This window comes from Equus caballus, chromosome X (assembly GCF_041296265.1).
Source record: "Equus caballus isolate H_3958 breed thoroughbred chromosome X, TB-T2T, whole genome shotgun sequence".
NCBI lineage: Eukaryota > Metazoa > Chordata > Mammalia > Perissodactyla > Equidae > Equus > Equus caballus.
Window position 1 is genome coordinate 34091776 of NC_091715.1, and position 13750 is coordinate 34105525.

The following is a 13750-nucleotide window of genomic DNA, read 5'->3' on the forward strand; positions in this document are numbered from 1 at the left end:
AGTTGTATGTATATTCCACATTTTGTTTATCCGTTCATTCATCCTCGGGTTACTTCCTGGAAAGACTTTTTACGGAGAGAGAGTATGTTTTAATGGACAAGATAATAAAATTAATTCTAGACTTTCCTACCTGTGCTTTGGTTAAGTCACTCCTTAGAGCCTTGGTTTTCTAATTTATAGAAAAATACCACAAATTCTGTGTAAACTGTGAAGATTTATCCAAAACAATACCTCTTCGATGTTGATGTGCCTCAGGACTCATCCCCTCTGCCCAACTTGCCCCACATCTGGGAATATATGATGCTGCTTCCCACCCCCGCCCCCGAGATCGTGACCGCTTCACTCTCAGAAGGACGTGGGAGGGAGTAGAGGTTGTGTTTATTTTGGGGGAGAGGGAGAAAAACCCTCCCAGGTGATGCTAATGAATCCATCTTCTCGCACCCCTTGTGAATACCTAGAACCAGTCAACTAAGGTTCACAGTCTTGTGGCACCACAGTCTCGTGGCACGTTAGAACCAGTCACTGGGGGAGATTTTTTGAAAAGTACTGATGCCTAGACTTCACTCCCAAATATTGTAATTTATTCAATCTGGAGACTGGTTTGGAGGTCAATGTTTTTTAAAGCACGTCAGGCGATTTTACTATGCAGCTAATGATGAGGCCCATTGGTCTAATGAATAGAGAATTGAGGGTTTGGTTGCTTTCCTGTACACCTTTGTTAGTCAGGTAGCGAAGAATTCCTTGTTAAACACTTGTAGTCTGTAGCCTTGTCTTGGCTCTGGGAGTGCCTGTAGCTAAAACCTTGTCAAAAGTGGGATGTCAGGGTCACTTGACAAATTCAGTTGTATCGGAGTAGCAGTATATAGTTTGAACCCTCTCCAAAGAAAAGTTGACCCAAAGTTTTGAAGTTTCTGTTAAAACCACTTGTGAGGTTGTTTTAAAAATGGTTTATAATGCCCTAGTATCCGTGATAAATGTTAGTTGTGTAATCCTTTCTGAAATGTTTTTGAAAATCAGATTTTATTACCTGGTTTATGTCTTGAGTATACACATTTTTAAGGTGCATTTAAGGCATTGGCAAATTGAAGACAGTTTTCGCCATTCCATAATTGAATTAACAAGGCAACTAACTAAGTGCCTTGATAATGTCTTTTGAATCCCAGGAGAAAAGTGAAATATTATGTCATAAGGCTTTACTTGTATGTTTTCTTGATATAACAGCTGATGTGCCATTATCAGTTTATGAAGTTGAATAAAGCATTCATGAAACTGTAGCTTTTCACCTTGCCCTCTCATTTATATAGCCACCTCCTCCTAACTAGATTGACTGGTAATATTTTATTTGAACAGTTCCTTTATTTGTGTTTTTTATATCTAAAACAAATGTACTTTTTCCTTCTATTTGTAGGTTATGCAATGGTCTCTGCAAGATGGTTTATTCTTGAATTGGAGCTTTTTAAGACTGACAAATGCTGGTACTTCATCTTCTATAAGTGGACTATAATTTCTTTTCTCAAGACAACTACATAAGCAGACAAAATTGCAAAGATCTGCCCTGTGTCGAGTATGACAGCCACGACTCGTGGCTCTCCAGTAGGAGGGAATGACAGCCAGGGCCAGGCTCCTGACGGACAGTCTCAGCCACCCCTCCAACAGAATCAGGTAGGACGTTTAAGATACTAGTTAAAGCTACGTGGGTATTTATACGGTGGGATACTAAATAATGCAGCATGTTCTGAATAATTTGCAAAGTAACCATAAAACTGTTATTTTAAGAAAAGTAAATGGAAGTCTTACATAGTAACAAGAAAGCTCAAGTGCTATATAGATGGTGATGCTTGAATATGTAGCCCTTCTTCTGGTGTCTTATAGTGACATTCATCGTTAAATTAAGTATTTAAGCCCTGTGTCAATTCCGGAGCAAAGCATTAAATCATTTAGCGTAGCCTGGAAGGTTAAGAGCACAGACTCAAGTCTACTGCTTGTCTTCAAATTTCAGCTTTGCGCCACACTAGCTTTATGACTCTGGGTAAATTAATATAGCCTCCAAGCCTCAGCTGTTCATGTGTGAAATGGGGATAACAGTAGTGTAACTACTTGGTAGGATTGTTAAGAGGATCAAGTGCAATAATGTTTGCTAAGAGCTTAAAATAGATTTTGGCATTAAGATTTTGTGTTGGCCTCATAACTCATAGGGTAGTAGTCTTTCTTTTTCTATTCTCTGGATGAATTTGTGTAAGATTTCTATTTCTTCATTAATCATTTGGAAGATTTTACCGTGAAACCATCTAGCCTCAGGTTTTATTTGCGGAAAGGTTTTAATTGCACATCTAACTTTTCTTTTAATAAGGGAATTTTCTGATTTGTGTGTGTGTGTCTTTTGGTAAGTTGTGTTTTTCAAGGAATTTGTCTATTTCATCTAGATTGTCAGATTTGTTGGGGTAAAGTTGTTTATAATACCCTTTTTATTTGTTTAATGTCTTAAGATCTGTGGTAACATCTCCTTTTTCATTTCTGATACTGCTAATTTGTATTCTCTCTCTGCTAGGAATTTATCAATTTCATTAAACCTTCCTCCAAACTAACTTTTGGCTTTAATATTCTCCCCTCCCCACTTGTTTGCTTTTACCCTTATCTCTTTGTTTGTTTTATTTCCTTTGGATTTGGATTGCTGTTCTTTTTCTCGTTTCTTGAAAGTTCAATAATTGATTTTTCAACCTTCTTTTCTAATTTATACAGTTTTATATTGCAAAACATAAAACTGAATAAGACAGACATACTAAAATTTGTGATATGCAGCTCAGACAGCGCCTAGAGGTGAATTTATAGCTGAGGTACATGCACGTGAATCACAAACGTGCTGCTTACAGCTGGTATGTGTTTATCTAGAATTCTGTAGGGATAAGTTTTTAGGCAAAGATATTGTTATTGCACGGGGCTTACATTTGTCATTTCTCGATAAGTTTTGATTGTCCAGCTCTTACAGATTAGATACTCTCTATTACAAGTATGCTAGAAAAGAGCTGCGCATGCGCTCTCCCTCTGCTCCCCCCATTTCTTCCTCTCCCTCTGCCATTTTAGAGAAGTGAGTGAGTCAGGTTTTAATTTTTTTTTCCCCAAATAAATGTGTCAGCTTTATTTCCTTTCCTCTCTGGTTCCCACTTTTAAGACATAAAATACTTAAGTATATTGTCACAGGTCTTGGACAGAGTTGTTAAGTCTTTCCTGTGTCATAAATTTGTTAGTCAGTGTTCAGGTTTCTTTAAACATAGTCAAAGGTTTGTGTTGGATGCCAGAGATTTCTATTTTTAAACCAGGAGCTAGTAGTTAGAGTTGCAGTATCTTTCGCTCTCTCTTTTCCGTGTTATACTTGCATTGTACATGGACTCCTAACATCTTTTGCATTGTTTGTGGCTTGTATGACTTTAGACAAAAATTAAACCTCTATTCTAAACTTACTTTTATTTTAAAGTGTTGGTGATAATTTTTAGAGCTCTTGGGTTTGTGATATTCAACTTAACATAATGCCTCCACATTATGTCCTAATAGTTGTTTATGTGTTTGAAGATGACTGGTAATTAAAACAACAGAGGAACAAACGAATTCCATTCTTAACTCTCTGTAGAATCCCTCGCTCTTTCAGTTTCTTATTCTCTACTTTTTAATGTTAGGATTTAAGTTATTTCACGAGATTTAACACTACTGGACCAAGAGAACGCAACCATAGCATTTAATCACTGCCAATTTAAGGGTCACTTTTGGAATATGCTTTTTACATATTGGCATAAAGGGAATTTCTCCAATCAGTCTGGTTTTTCACCTAATGTATGATATTGCTTTAAAAGGGCGTTCCCACAGGAGAGAATTTTGGGCTCTAATGTGTGGTAAAACTCAGTGATAAATGAAATAGCCTCTGCGAAGGCACTGTGTGATGAACACTCTTGGGTGCTGCTATTGGGAGGGTATAAACTTTCTGGAATGGAATTTGGCAAAATATATGTCAGTGGCCCTAAAAAAAACCACTTTATGCTGTTGTTGTAGTAATTACATTTCCAGGATCCTATTGTAAGGAAAACTTGAAGTTCAGTACAAAGATTTATATATGAGAAGATTCATTACAGCTCTCTTTATGTTGGCAATAAAAATCGCAAAATACTAAATGTTCCTTAATTTTGTTTAATTCATTTGATACCCTGTGGCCATTAATCAACTTTAAAAAAAATATTCTTAATGATGTGGGAAAATACTCAAATGTTAAATGGACACAGACTTAAGCAGGTATAATCCCAATTTTATTGAAAATTCATGCATATACATAGGCGGCTTTTTGTTTTTTCACTGGTAGAACAAAGATTATAAGGAAATAATTGAAAATGTCATTGGCTCTTATCTGTCGGTGTGGTATTACAGGTGTTTTAATTGTTATTTTTGTCTTTACGATTTTTATGAGCATGTATGTAATATTTATATATACTGGAAGGGGAGGTTTTTTTTTTAAATAATAAAGCAGACTTCCTAAATTACGTATTTCACATACAAATACTTATATTAGGCTTCTAAAACTGGAATTCTGTGCTGCTGTAGATTCTTTTTCCTTGAGACTAGCTCTGTAGCACCTGCACGGTGTTCACCATCTTAAGTAGAAGTTCGCCATTTAGTTACACATTGGTTCTACATGTTCGTATATACACTGTGTAAGTGAGGAGGATTAATGGTGGTGTACCCAGCTGTCTTCAATACAGACGTTTACTTATGTACCTAATAGGTGCTAAAATGATAGGGAAAAGGGCCATCAGTCTACAGTGGGTAGAAAATTCAAGAACAGAGAAGTAAAAATCAGCTTAAAATTTAGATTGGTTTCAGTTTGAAAGGGAGAATACCATCTGCTTTCTAAATTAAGAATAAAAGTCATAAAGTTCGTTCATTTAGTTGCAAAATATTATGCACAGCTAACATAGGGTGGTAAGAGAAAAATGTGCTAAAAAGGAAGAATGAAAGAATAAAATTAGCCTTATTAGTTGAAAATGACATGAACTATTTAGAAACCACAATCATAAAGTTTTTAATAATTGGATAATAGTTTGAGACTAGGGAAATTACAGAGTAAAATTTTTCCCCCTTTAAATTAAAAAATAAAACTTATAAGTCGAACTTTTTAATCTGTAAAATGTGATTTCATATTTGTATAGTAATTTCTATTATGACAGGGCTTATATAATGGGAAACGTAAGCAGAGAAGCAGTGTACATTGTGGTTAAGAACACCAACTTTAGAATTAGACCTGGATTCAAATCCTGACCAGACTTGGAGCTGTGTGACCTTGGGCCAATTACTTATTGTTGGAGTTTTTCCTATCTGTTAAATGGCAGTAGAATACTTCCTTATGCTGTTGAGAATCAATTGAAATTATTTTAAAGCAAAGTCACACAGAGACTGCCTGAAACATCAGAAGTTTACAATGATCGTATCTTCTTTAAAAATTTACGTTGTTTCCCCCTGATCTGTGCTGGTGTTTGAGTTATTAGATGTTATAGAAACCTAAATCTGGAATATCTGATTTTTAATTAAGACTTCATCGCCTGATTCTTCCAATGAAAATTCCCCGGCAACTCCCCCAGATGAGCAAGGTCAAGGTGATGCCCCACCACAGCTTGAAGATGAGGAACCTGCATTTCCACATACTGACCTGGCAAAGTTAGACGACATGATCAATAGGTGAGTTGATTTTGTCTTGTTTTTTAGTGTGTGTCGTACGTAGGAAAACCAACTGAATTTCTCAGCATAGTAATTAGTAGTAGATAAGAGAGTGAACAGGAATATCACAGTAACCACACTGCCTCCTTAATAGCCTTGACATCTTAGTCATTGCCAAGTGCTCTGTAACCCATGGTTCTTTGTGGATTTTAAAAATGAAAGGGAGTAACGATGTCAATGGTTTTCAGATTGACGATGACCCTAGCTGGTATGTTTTCTGTAGTAGAGCCATATGTGTGATTTCCATTTTTGAGAGTTTATGAAGATTTTTTCCTTACTAGTGTGTTGGCTGCTGGGGTTGCTAGATGACTTTAGTAATTTTTGCATGGCCCTGAGGTAAACCAGGCTGTAAGGAGATTGAGTTCCTTGGAGCCTGCCCCTCGTGAACCCTTGCCTAGGCTGAGGCATTTAACCATCTCAGCGATTTGTTTCTCTTGATCTTCATCTCGGGGCAGTTCAGAGTGTAAGTTTTCACACTTGTAGGACAAACATCTCTCCCCCGCACACACGCACTTTGGTTATTTGGAGGAAGACTCTGAGAGAGTGAAAATTTAAGCTTAGGTGCAGGGAATTAGAAAGAATTAAAGAAGATAAGGGAAAAGCATCTCCAAAGAGGAAAGCAAGGAAAACACACTTATGGGCACTTGCCTTACTGAGTTGTTTTGTTGTATTTCACTTTCTAAAAAATAGCTTAACACCATTACATGTAATGACAGGGGAAATAGAAACATTGTGTGTTGTTTCATTTTGTTTTAATTCTGATTACATAAGTATGCATTGTTAAACATAGAAATATATTATGTTGATAAAGTTCTCTATAATTTCTTCCTTACATACACACATCCCAACCAAAAATTCCTAACAATCAGGAGTACATTCTTCCAGAATATCTTTCTGTTTATTATCATATGTATTGATTTTTCTACAAATATAGGATTTTTACTATAATATCATTTTATGACTTGCTTTTCTCACTTCATTTATCTTCAGTATTTTTTCTATGAATAAATATATATATAATTCATTGTTTTTAATGGTATTTTTGAAAGAACACATTAAATGTGATTCTGGCACATGCCTATAGTAATGGCATATAATGAATTATAGTCAAACAAAGAAAAATTATGTGAAGTTGTTTGTAATGTCCCTGGCGTCATTCTCTATAGCAGAGACATCATAGCGAGTGATTGTGCAGTGCTGCCTTTTGTCTGGTGATGGGTGATTGTTAGTAAAGTGTACCTATGTGGATTCGAGGATGAAGTTGCATATTAGCAAATCCTCAGGGGAAGAGAAATACAAATGATGTTTTTTATCTAAATAAAAACAAGGGCAAAGATAGTATACATTGCTTTCTAATAGATTATGTGATCATGGAGCACTTTTTATCAAAACGAGAGTTCTTGGGGCAGTGGGTGAAGTTGAGTGGTGGTGAGGAGGAAGGGGTAAGAAAAAGGATGGACTCTAGATGATTGGGCTGCCAGCCACTGGGACCACAGGAAACCCCACCTGGGCGTGTGCTGCATCCTTGTTTGAGGGTGCAAGGGTGCCTTTGGATTCATCGAGACTTGGAGAGCCAGGTTTCACTTAACCTTCAGGAAAAGTTGAGGAATTATGATGAATTGAGGCAGAAATCAGTCATCTGCCACCTAAACTTTTTCTTGGTGAAGAAGTTGAAGACAACTAAGAGGTTCATCATAATGTCTCCTCTAACCTGAATCCTGAAAGAGCACTTTCCTATGAACTTTCACAATAGGTATCAATTAATTAATATTTGATTATGTAATAGTTTGATATTCTGTTATTAAAATAATTTCATTTTTTCCCTCTCATTGCTATATGTTTGACAGTTCCTTAAAAAAAATCTTTTTGTAGACACAACTTTTTGTAGAGACAACAGATGTCACTTAGTCCCACAAAGCAGATAGTCTGTGAACCTTTGTTTTACTATTTTAATGTTATTTTAATATTTAATATTTTCATGCTGATATAAGTGAGTAATTAGTAACTCATTTATAGTGCCTCTTTTAGTGTGCAACCAATAAACATCTTTTTATATTATTAAAACTCTTAGGCCTCGATGGGTGGTTCCAGTTTTGCCAAAAGGGGAATTAGAAGTGCTTTTAGAAGCTGCTATTGATCTTAGTAAAAAAGGTAAGTTTGGATGTTGTTATGCTTTCCAAAATGTGTGCTACTACATACACTTTCATTTCATCCCTGAAAACTTTGTTTTCCTCTCTTATAAACACTTACTGTATATTCCTAGATTAGAACTTGTAACTAAGCTTTCTTCTTCTTTTTTTCTTTTTAGATTTTTTTTATTTTTCCTTTTTCTCCCTAAAGCCCCCGGTACATAGTTGTATATTTTTAATTGTGGCATGTGGGACACTGCCTCAGCTTAGCCTGACGAGTGGTGCCATGTCCGCGCCCTGGATCCGAACTGGTGAAACCCTGGGCCGCCGAAGCGGAGTGCACAAACTTAACCACGAGGCCAGCCCCTAACTAAGCTTTCTTGATACGGCTTATGATACATATCTAGAGTGAGAGTTTATATCCTTTGGACAGCCTTCAGGGGTATTTGTGAACTCTCTGAAGCTATACTTAAAATTTGTGTATATTCCAAATTTGTGTGTATTCATATTTAAAGTAAACTCTCTAGCTCATATGTTGATTATTTTTTTAATGCACAGAAAATCTTTGATTTTTCTCTAAAAGAAAAAAAACTTGAAAGATGAGGTTCTATTTTTTTTTTAATTTTTATTGAGTTAATGATAGGTTACAATCTTGTGAAATTTCAGTTGTACATTATTGTCTGTCAGTCGTGTTGTAGGTGCACCCCTTCACCCTTTGTGTCCACCCCCCACCCCACCTTTCCCCTGGTAGCCACTAATCTGTTCTCTCTGTCCACGTTTTTAAATTCCTCATATGAGTGGAGTCATACAGAGATTATCCTTCTCTAACTGGCTTATTTTAACATAATTCCCTCAAGGTCCATCCATGTTCTTGCAAATGGGATGATTTTGTTCTTTTTTTACAGCTGAGTAGTATTCCGTTGTATATACCACATCTTCTTTATCCAATCATCTGTTGATGGGCATTTAGGTTGCTTCCACGTCTTGGCTATTGTAAATAATGCTGCAGTGAACATTGGGGTGCATGGGACTTTTGGAATTGCTGACTTCAAGCTCTTAGTGGGATACCTGGGTCGTATGGTAATTCTATTTTTAATTTTTTGAGGAATCCCCATACTGTTTTCCACAGTGGCTGCACCGGTTTGCATTCCCACCAGCAGTGTATGAGGGTTCCTTTTTCTCCACAACCTCTCCAACATTTGTTACTATTTGTTTTAGTTATTTTTATCATTCTAATGGGTGTAAGGTGATATCTTAGTGTAGTTTTGATTTGCATTTCCCTGATGCACAGCGATGATGAACATCTTTTCATGTGCCTATTGGCCATCCGTATATCTTCTTTGGAGAAATGTCTGTTTATATCCTCTGCCCATTGTTTGATCAGGTGGTTTGTCTTTTTGTTGTTGGGTTGTGTGAATTCTTTATATATTTTGGAGATTAACTCCTTGTCAGATATATGATTTGCAAATATTTTCTCCTGGTTAGTGGATTGTCTTTTAGTTTTGTTCCTGGTTTCCTTTGCCTTGCTGAAGCTCTTTAGTCTGATGTAGTCTCCTTTGTTTATTTTTCTTTTCTTTACCTTGCCTGAGTAGACATGGTACTCGATACTTTTAAGACCGATGTCAAAGATTGTACTGCCTATATTTTCTTCTAGAAGTTTTATGGTTTCACATCTTGCTTTCAAGTCTTTAATCCATTTTGAGTTAATTTTTGTGTATGGTGAAGTATAATGGTCTGGTTTGTTTTGTTTTGTTTTTTAAAGCTTCATAGGTTTTTTTTTTTTTACAGGCTTTTTTGGTAAGGAAGATTGGCCCTGAACTAACATCTCTTGCCAATCTTCCTCTTTTTTTTGTTCTCCCCACAGCCCCAGTACATAGTTGTATATCCTAGTTGTAATTCCTTCTAGTTCTTCTGTGTGGGATGTCACCACAACATGGCTTGACAAGCAGTGTGTAGGTCCGTGCCCAGGATCTGAACTGGCAAATCCCAGGCTGCCAAAGCAGAGTGTGCAAACTTAACCACTATGCCATCAGGCCGGCCCCTTCTTTCATTCTTTTGCATGTGGCTGTCCAGTTTTCCCAGCACCATTTATGGAAAAGACTTTCCTTTCTCCATTGTATGTTCTTGGCTCCCTTGTTGAAGAGCTGTCCATAGACGTGTGGTTTTATTTCTGGGCTCTCACTCCTGTTCCATTGATCTGTGTGTCTGTTTTTGTGCCAGTACCGTGCTGTTTTGATTACTGTAGCTTTGTAGTATATTTTGAAATCAGGGATTGTGATGCCTCCAGCTTTGTTCTTTTTTCTCTGGATTGCTTTAGCTATTTGGGGTCTTTTATTGCCCTATGTGAATTTTAGGATTCTTTGTTCTATTTCCGTGGAGAATGTCACTGGGATTCTGAATGGGATTTCATTGAATCTGTAGATTGCTTTAGGTAGTATGGAAATTTTAACTATGTTTATTCTTCCAATCCATGAGCCTGGAACCTCTTTGCATTTCTTTATGTCATCATCAGTTTCTCTCAATAATGTCTTATAGTTTTCATTGTATAGGTCTTTCACTTCTTTGGTTAAATTTATACCTAGGTATTTTCAGAGAGTAAAACGCTATGAAGTATTTAGATTCCCTATCACATGGTACTGGTAACCATTTTGTGTTTAAGGTCCTGTGTCATAATTTGAAATATTTTCAATTCATCTTAATATTGCTTGATTTAATGTACTTTTATAAAGTTAAGTATTTTTGAAGTTCATTCAAGGTTATTTTTGTTTCTGAATCAGTTACCTTTTGACACATAGGAACTTTGATAATACTTGCAATATGATTACCTTTTTGACCTCTCACAATAGATAATGCTGTGAGTTTTTTTCCAAGGCTAGTCTGCATTTGTTAGCTGTCAGTGAACAGTTTACAATTATTTGTTACCTTTTATCATATAATTGGACATTGAAAGGTAATCAGAGAAATGTTTTGTTTACATTAATTTTTCTTCCCTTTTCTTAGGCCTTGATGTTAAAAGTGAAGCATGTCAGCGATTTTTTCGAGATGGACTAACAATATCATTCACTAAAATCCTTACAGATGAGGCAGTGAGTGGCTGGAAGTTTGAAATTCATGTGAGTCTTGCATTTGATTTTAAAAAATCAGATTTACATGGTGATACTTGTGAGTGTTTTCTCATTTATATATACATAAAATGTATATTTGGTTATATATTTGATCCGTCAATTGAATTAAAGGGTCTCAAAATGAGAAACTTTTAAAATAGCTTTTATAAATTACACTTTATATTGACGGAAGTATGATCATTTAGAATGTGAGATTTAGAGTTAGGAAACTTTGGTTTACTTTGTCTCCTGGGTTCTCAAGTGCCTTGTGACCTTAAGTCACCACATTTCATTGAAAATATGATGGTATCAATTTTGAGATGTACCAATCACTCATTTTATGTACCACTAAGGAAGAGAAACACCCAAGCTGAGGAATCTAATATCTGGGACACAAAGGGGTCAATGCAGAGCAATGAAGTTAACCATACAGAAAGAGACAGCAAAGAAATCTATATGTCTCAACCTTTGCACCAGTTAGATGGGGGAAAATATCTTTAAAATTTAAACCACAAGGCAGTATTCAAACAGTTTTGTAGTCTGAATTCAAATTATAAGTGTGATACAAAAAATCCTCAAACGGAGAATTTAAACTGGTCTCAGTTTGGTGGTGTCCCCAAGTGACTGGCAAAAGCAAAGACAAATCTTCTCTACAAACACCTTCAGTCTAGGAAAATGGACTATGCATTGATTATAAGATACAGTCAGATTCCAGAGATCTTAAAAAGTGAAAAAATGTGCATCTTAGATTGATGAAATGCCCTAGTTACTCCAAGTCTCTGTTCCTTGTTTATACTGTGGAAATAGGGTCATAATTTGTGAAGGAGGTACTTTTGTGCTCTGAACTGTTTCTCACAGAGAACGATAGCATAAAAATCCCAACTTCTCCTGATTCAACATGTAACTTTATAGGTATAGAAATGGAAATTTTGGAAGTCGTGTCAGACTTTTGCATTGAGGCTTAGATAGCAAATGTACTCCTTGAATAATTAATATGTTGTTTAGATTTTAGAATTATTGCCTCTAGTGTATAAATTCCAAAGGAAAAACAATGGTAATTTGCATCATGTTTGTGGACATAGAGTAGTGCCTACTTGATTTTATAAGCCATTACAAATGGCTTTTGAAAGTAGGTAGTATATATAAATTATAAAATAAATGCTAATTTGTCTTTCTTGATATATCAGTTTGGTCCTCCTATTAGTGAAATGAAACATAATTCAAATGATTTGTATAGAAAAATAGATCATTATTAAGATATAATTAATTAAGATGGGAAACATTTCTGTTTGGAATTGTAGTGTTTTGATCTTATAAATCACCTTTTTCCTTTATATAACAGAGGTGTATTATCAACAATACTCACCGCCTGGTGGAGCTATGTGTGGCCAAGTTGTCCCAAGACTGGTTTCCACTTTTAGAACTTCTCTCCATGGCCTTAAATCCTCATTGCAAATTCCATATCTACAATGGTACACGTCCATGTGAATCCGTTTCCTCAAATGTTCAGTTGCCTGAAGATGAACTCTTTGCTCGTTCACCAGACCCTCGATCACCAAAAGTGCGTTGGTTTGTTATTTTCAAAATTAAATATTATAGTTACTTTGCTCTGCCACAAAACTTTAAATGATCTGAACCTCCTGTTAAGATGGGGAAGAATAATTTCATATTACTCTTAAAAGGATTCTGCATTATTTTGTATTTTAGAATCTTTTTTCCCCCCTCAGCTTTATTGAGATGTAGTTGGCAAATAAAATTATTATTTTTTCTTTCTTTTTTTTCGTTCTCCATGTAGTTAGTCACCATTGTCTTCTGCCTAGCCTCTTGGCAAATAGACATAATTTGGGTTAATATGAAACAGACGATGTTTTTCCTTTTAAATACGAGTAGAGTAGGTGGTTACTTCTTTGACCAAAGCCATGATTATTTTAGACATTCTAAGATTTTGACTCCCAGATCAAGTACATCCTATAAATGTCTAATAATGTCATAAAACTAAAATTATAGAAATTATAAATGAAAGCAAAATAGTTAAGTGTTAATGAAATATATTTTATATACATAAATGTGAAAGTTCTCCAGGATAAATTTTCTATAGCAACATAAACAGTATACACTTTAAACAATGTTTCCCTAAACTATATTTCTTTTACTAAGTTTTAAATAATTAACAATATATAGTTTTCAAATTTCAGATTTTAGGGAGACATTTTTAATATTATGGGCCTTATAAAACCAGCCAGGAAGATTTGAATTTATACATACAATGCTTGGTTTCTTCTGTCAAAGGTGGCTATCATCAGGGTGTGTTGAACTTAGAGCTGAGATTTTCAGGTATTTCCCAAGGGTCATGTTATCTAATTCAGGCTTACTTTTATTTAAGTAAATCAAATTAATGTCTAAATAATGTCAGTCTCCGAAATATACCTGTATTCCTTTTTTATTTTATTTTTTGCTCTATAGGTCAGTAAAGAGACTCACAGAGAATAACTTGATTTAAGATGGTTTCTGGTTGAAGATATTTTTATATTTTCCTTTGAAGCCTAGCTCTTCTTGAGTATTACTACTGAGTATTCCTAATTTCTTAAATATACGTTGCTGCTGAAAACATGAGAAGATTAGCTTTAGACTAACTCTTTACTTTGTGCATGTGTGCTATTTTATATATATCATATGTAACTGTTGAGTATATCAGCCTAATAGTTTCATTCCAGTTATTGGAGAAATAAAAATACATACTGCATAATGAATATGTACTATCTT

The 13750-nt window shown here is 35.3% G+C and overlaps 1 protein-coding gene across 12 annotated transcripts in view; it reads left to right on the top strand.

The window, feature by feature from the left end:
• USP9X (ubiquitin specific peptidase 9 X-linked) overlaps window positions 1-13750 on the top strand; it is a 167241-nt gene that overhangs the window by 65679 nt on the left and 87812 nt on the right. For all 12 annotated transcript variants that reach the window (XM_070256585.1, XM_070256591.1, XM_070256588.1 and 9 more), the window contains 5 exons: window positions 1409-1662; window positions 5570-5715; window positions 7826-7905; window positions 10884-10996; window positions 12330-12548. In XM_070256585.1, the coding sequence (XP_070112686.1) occupies window positions 1567-1662; window positions 5570-5715; window positions 7826-7905; window positions 10884-10996; window positions 12330-12548 (654 nt within the window). In that variant the 5' untranslated portion in view covers window positions 1409-1566. Of the gene's footprint in view, window positions 1-1408; window positions 1663-5569; window positions 5716-7825; window positions 7906-10883; window positions 10997-12329; window positions 12549-13750 lie in introns of those variants that run through there.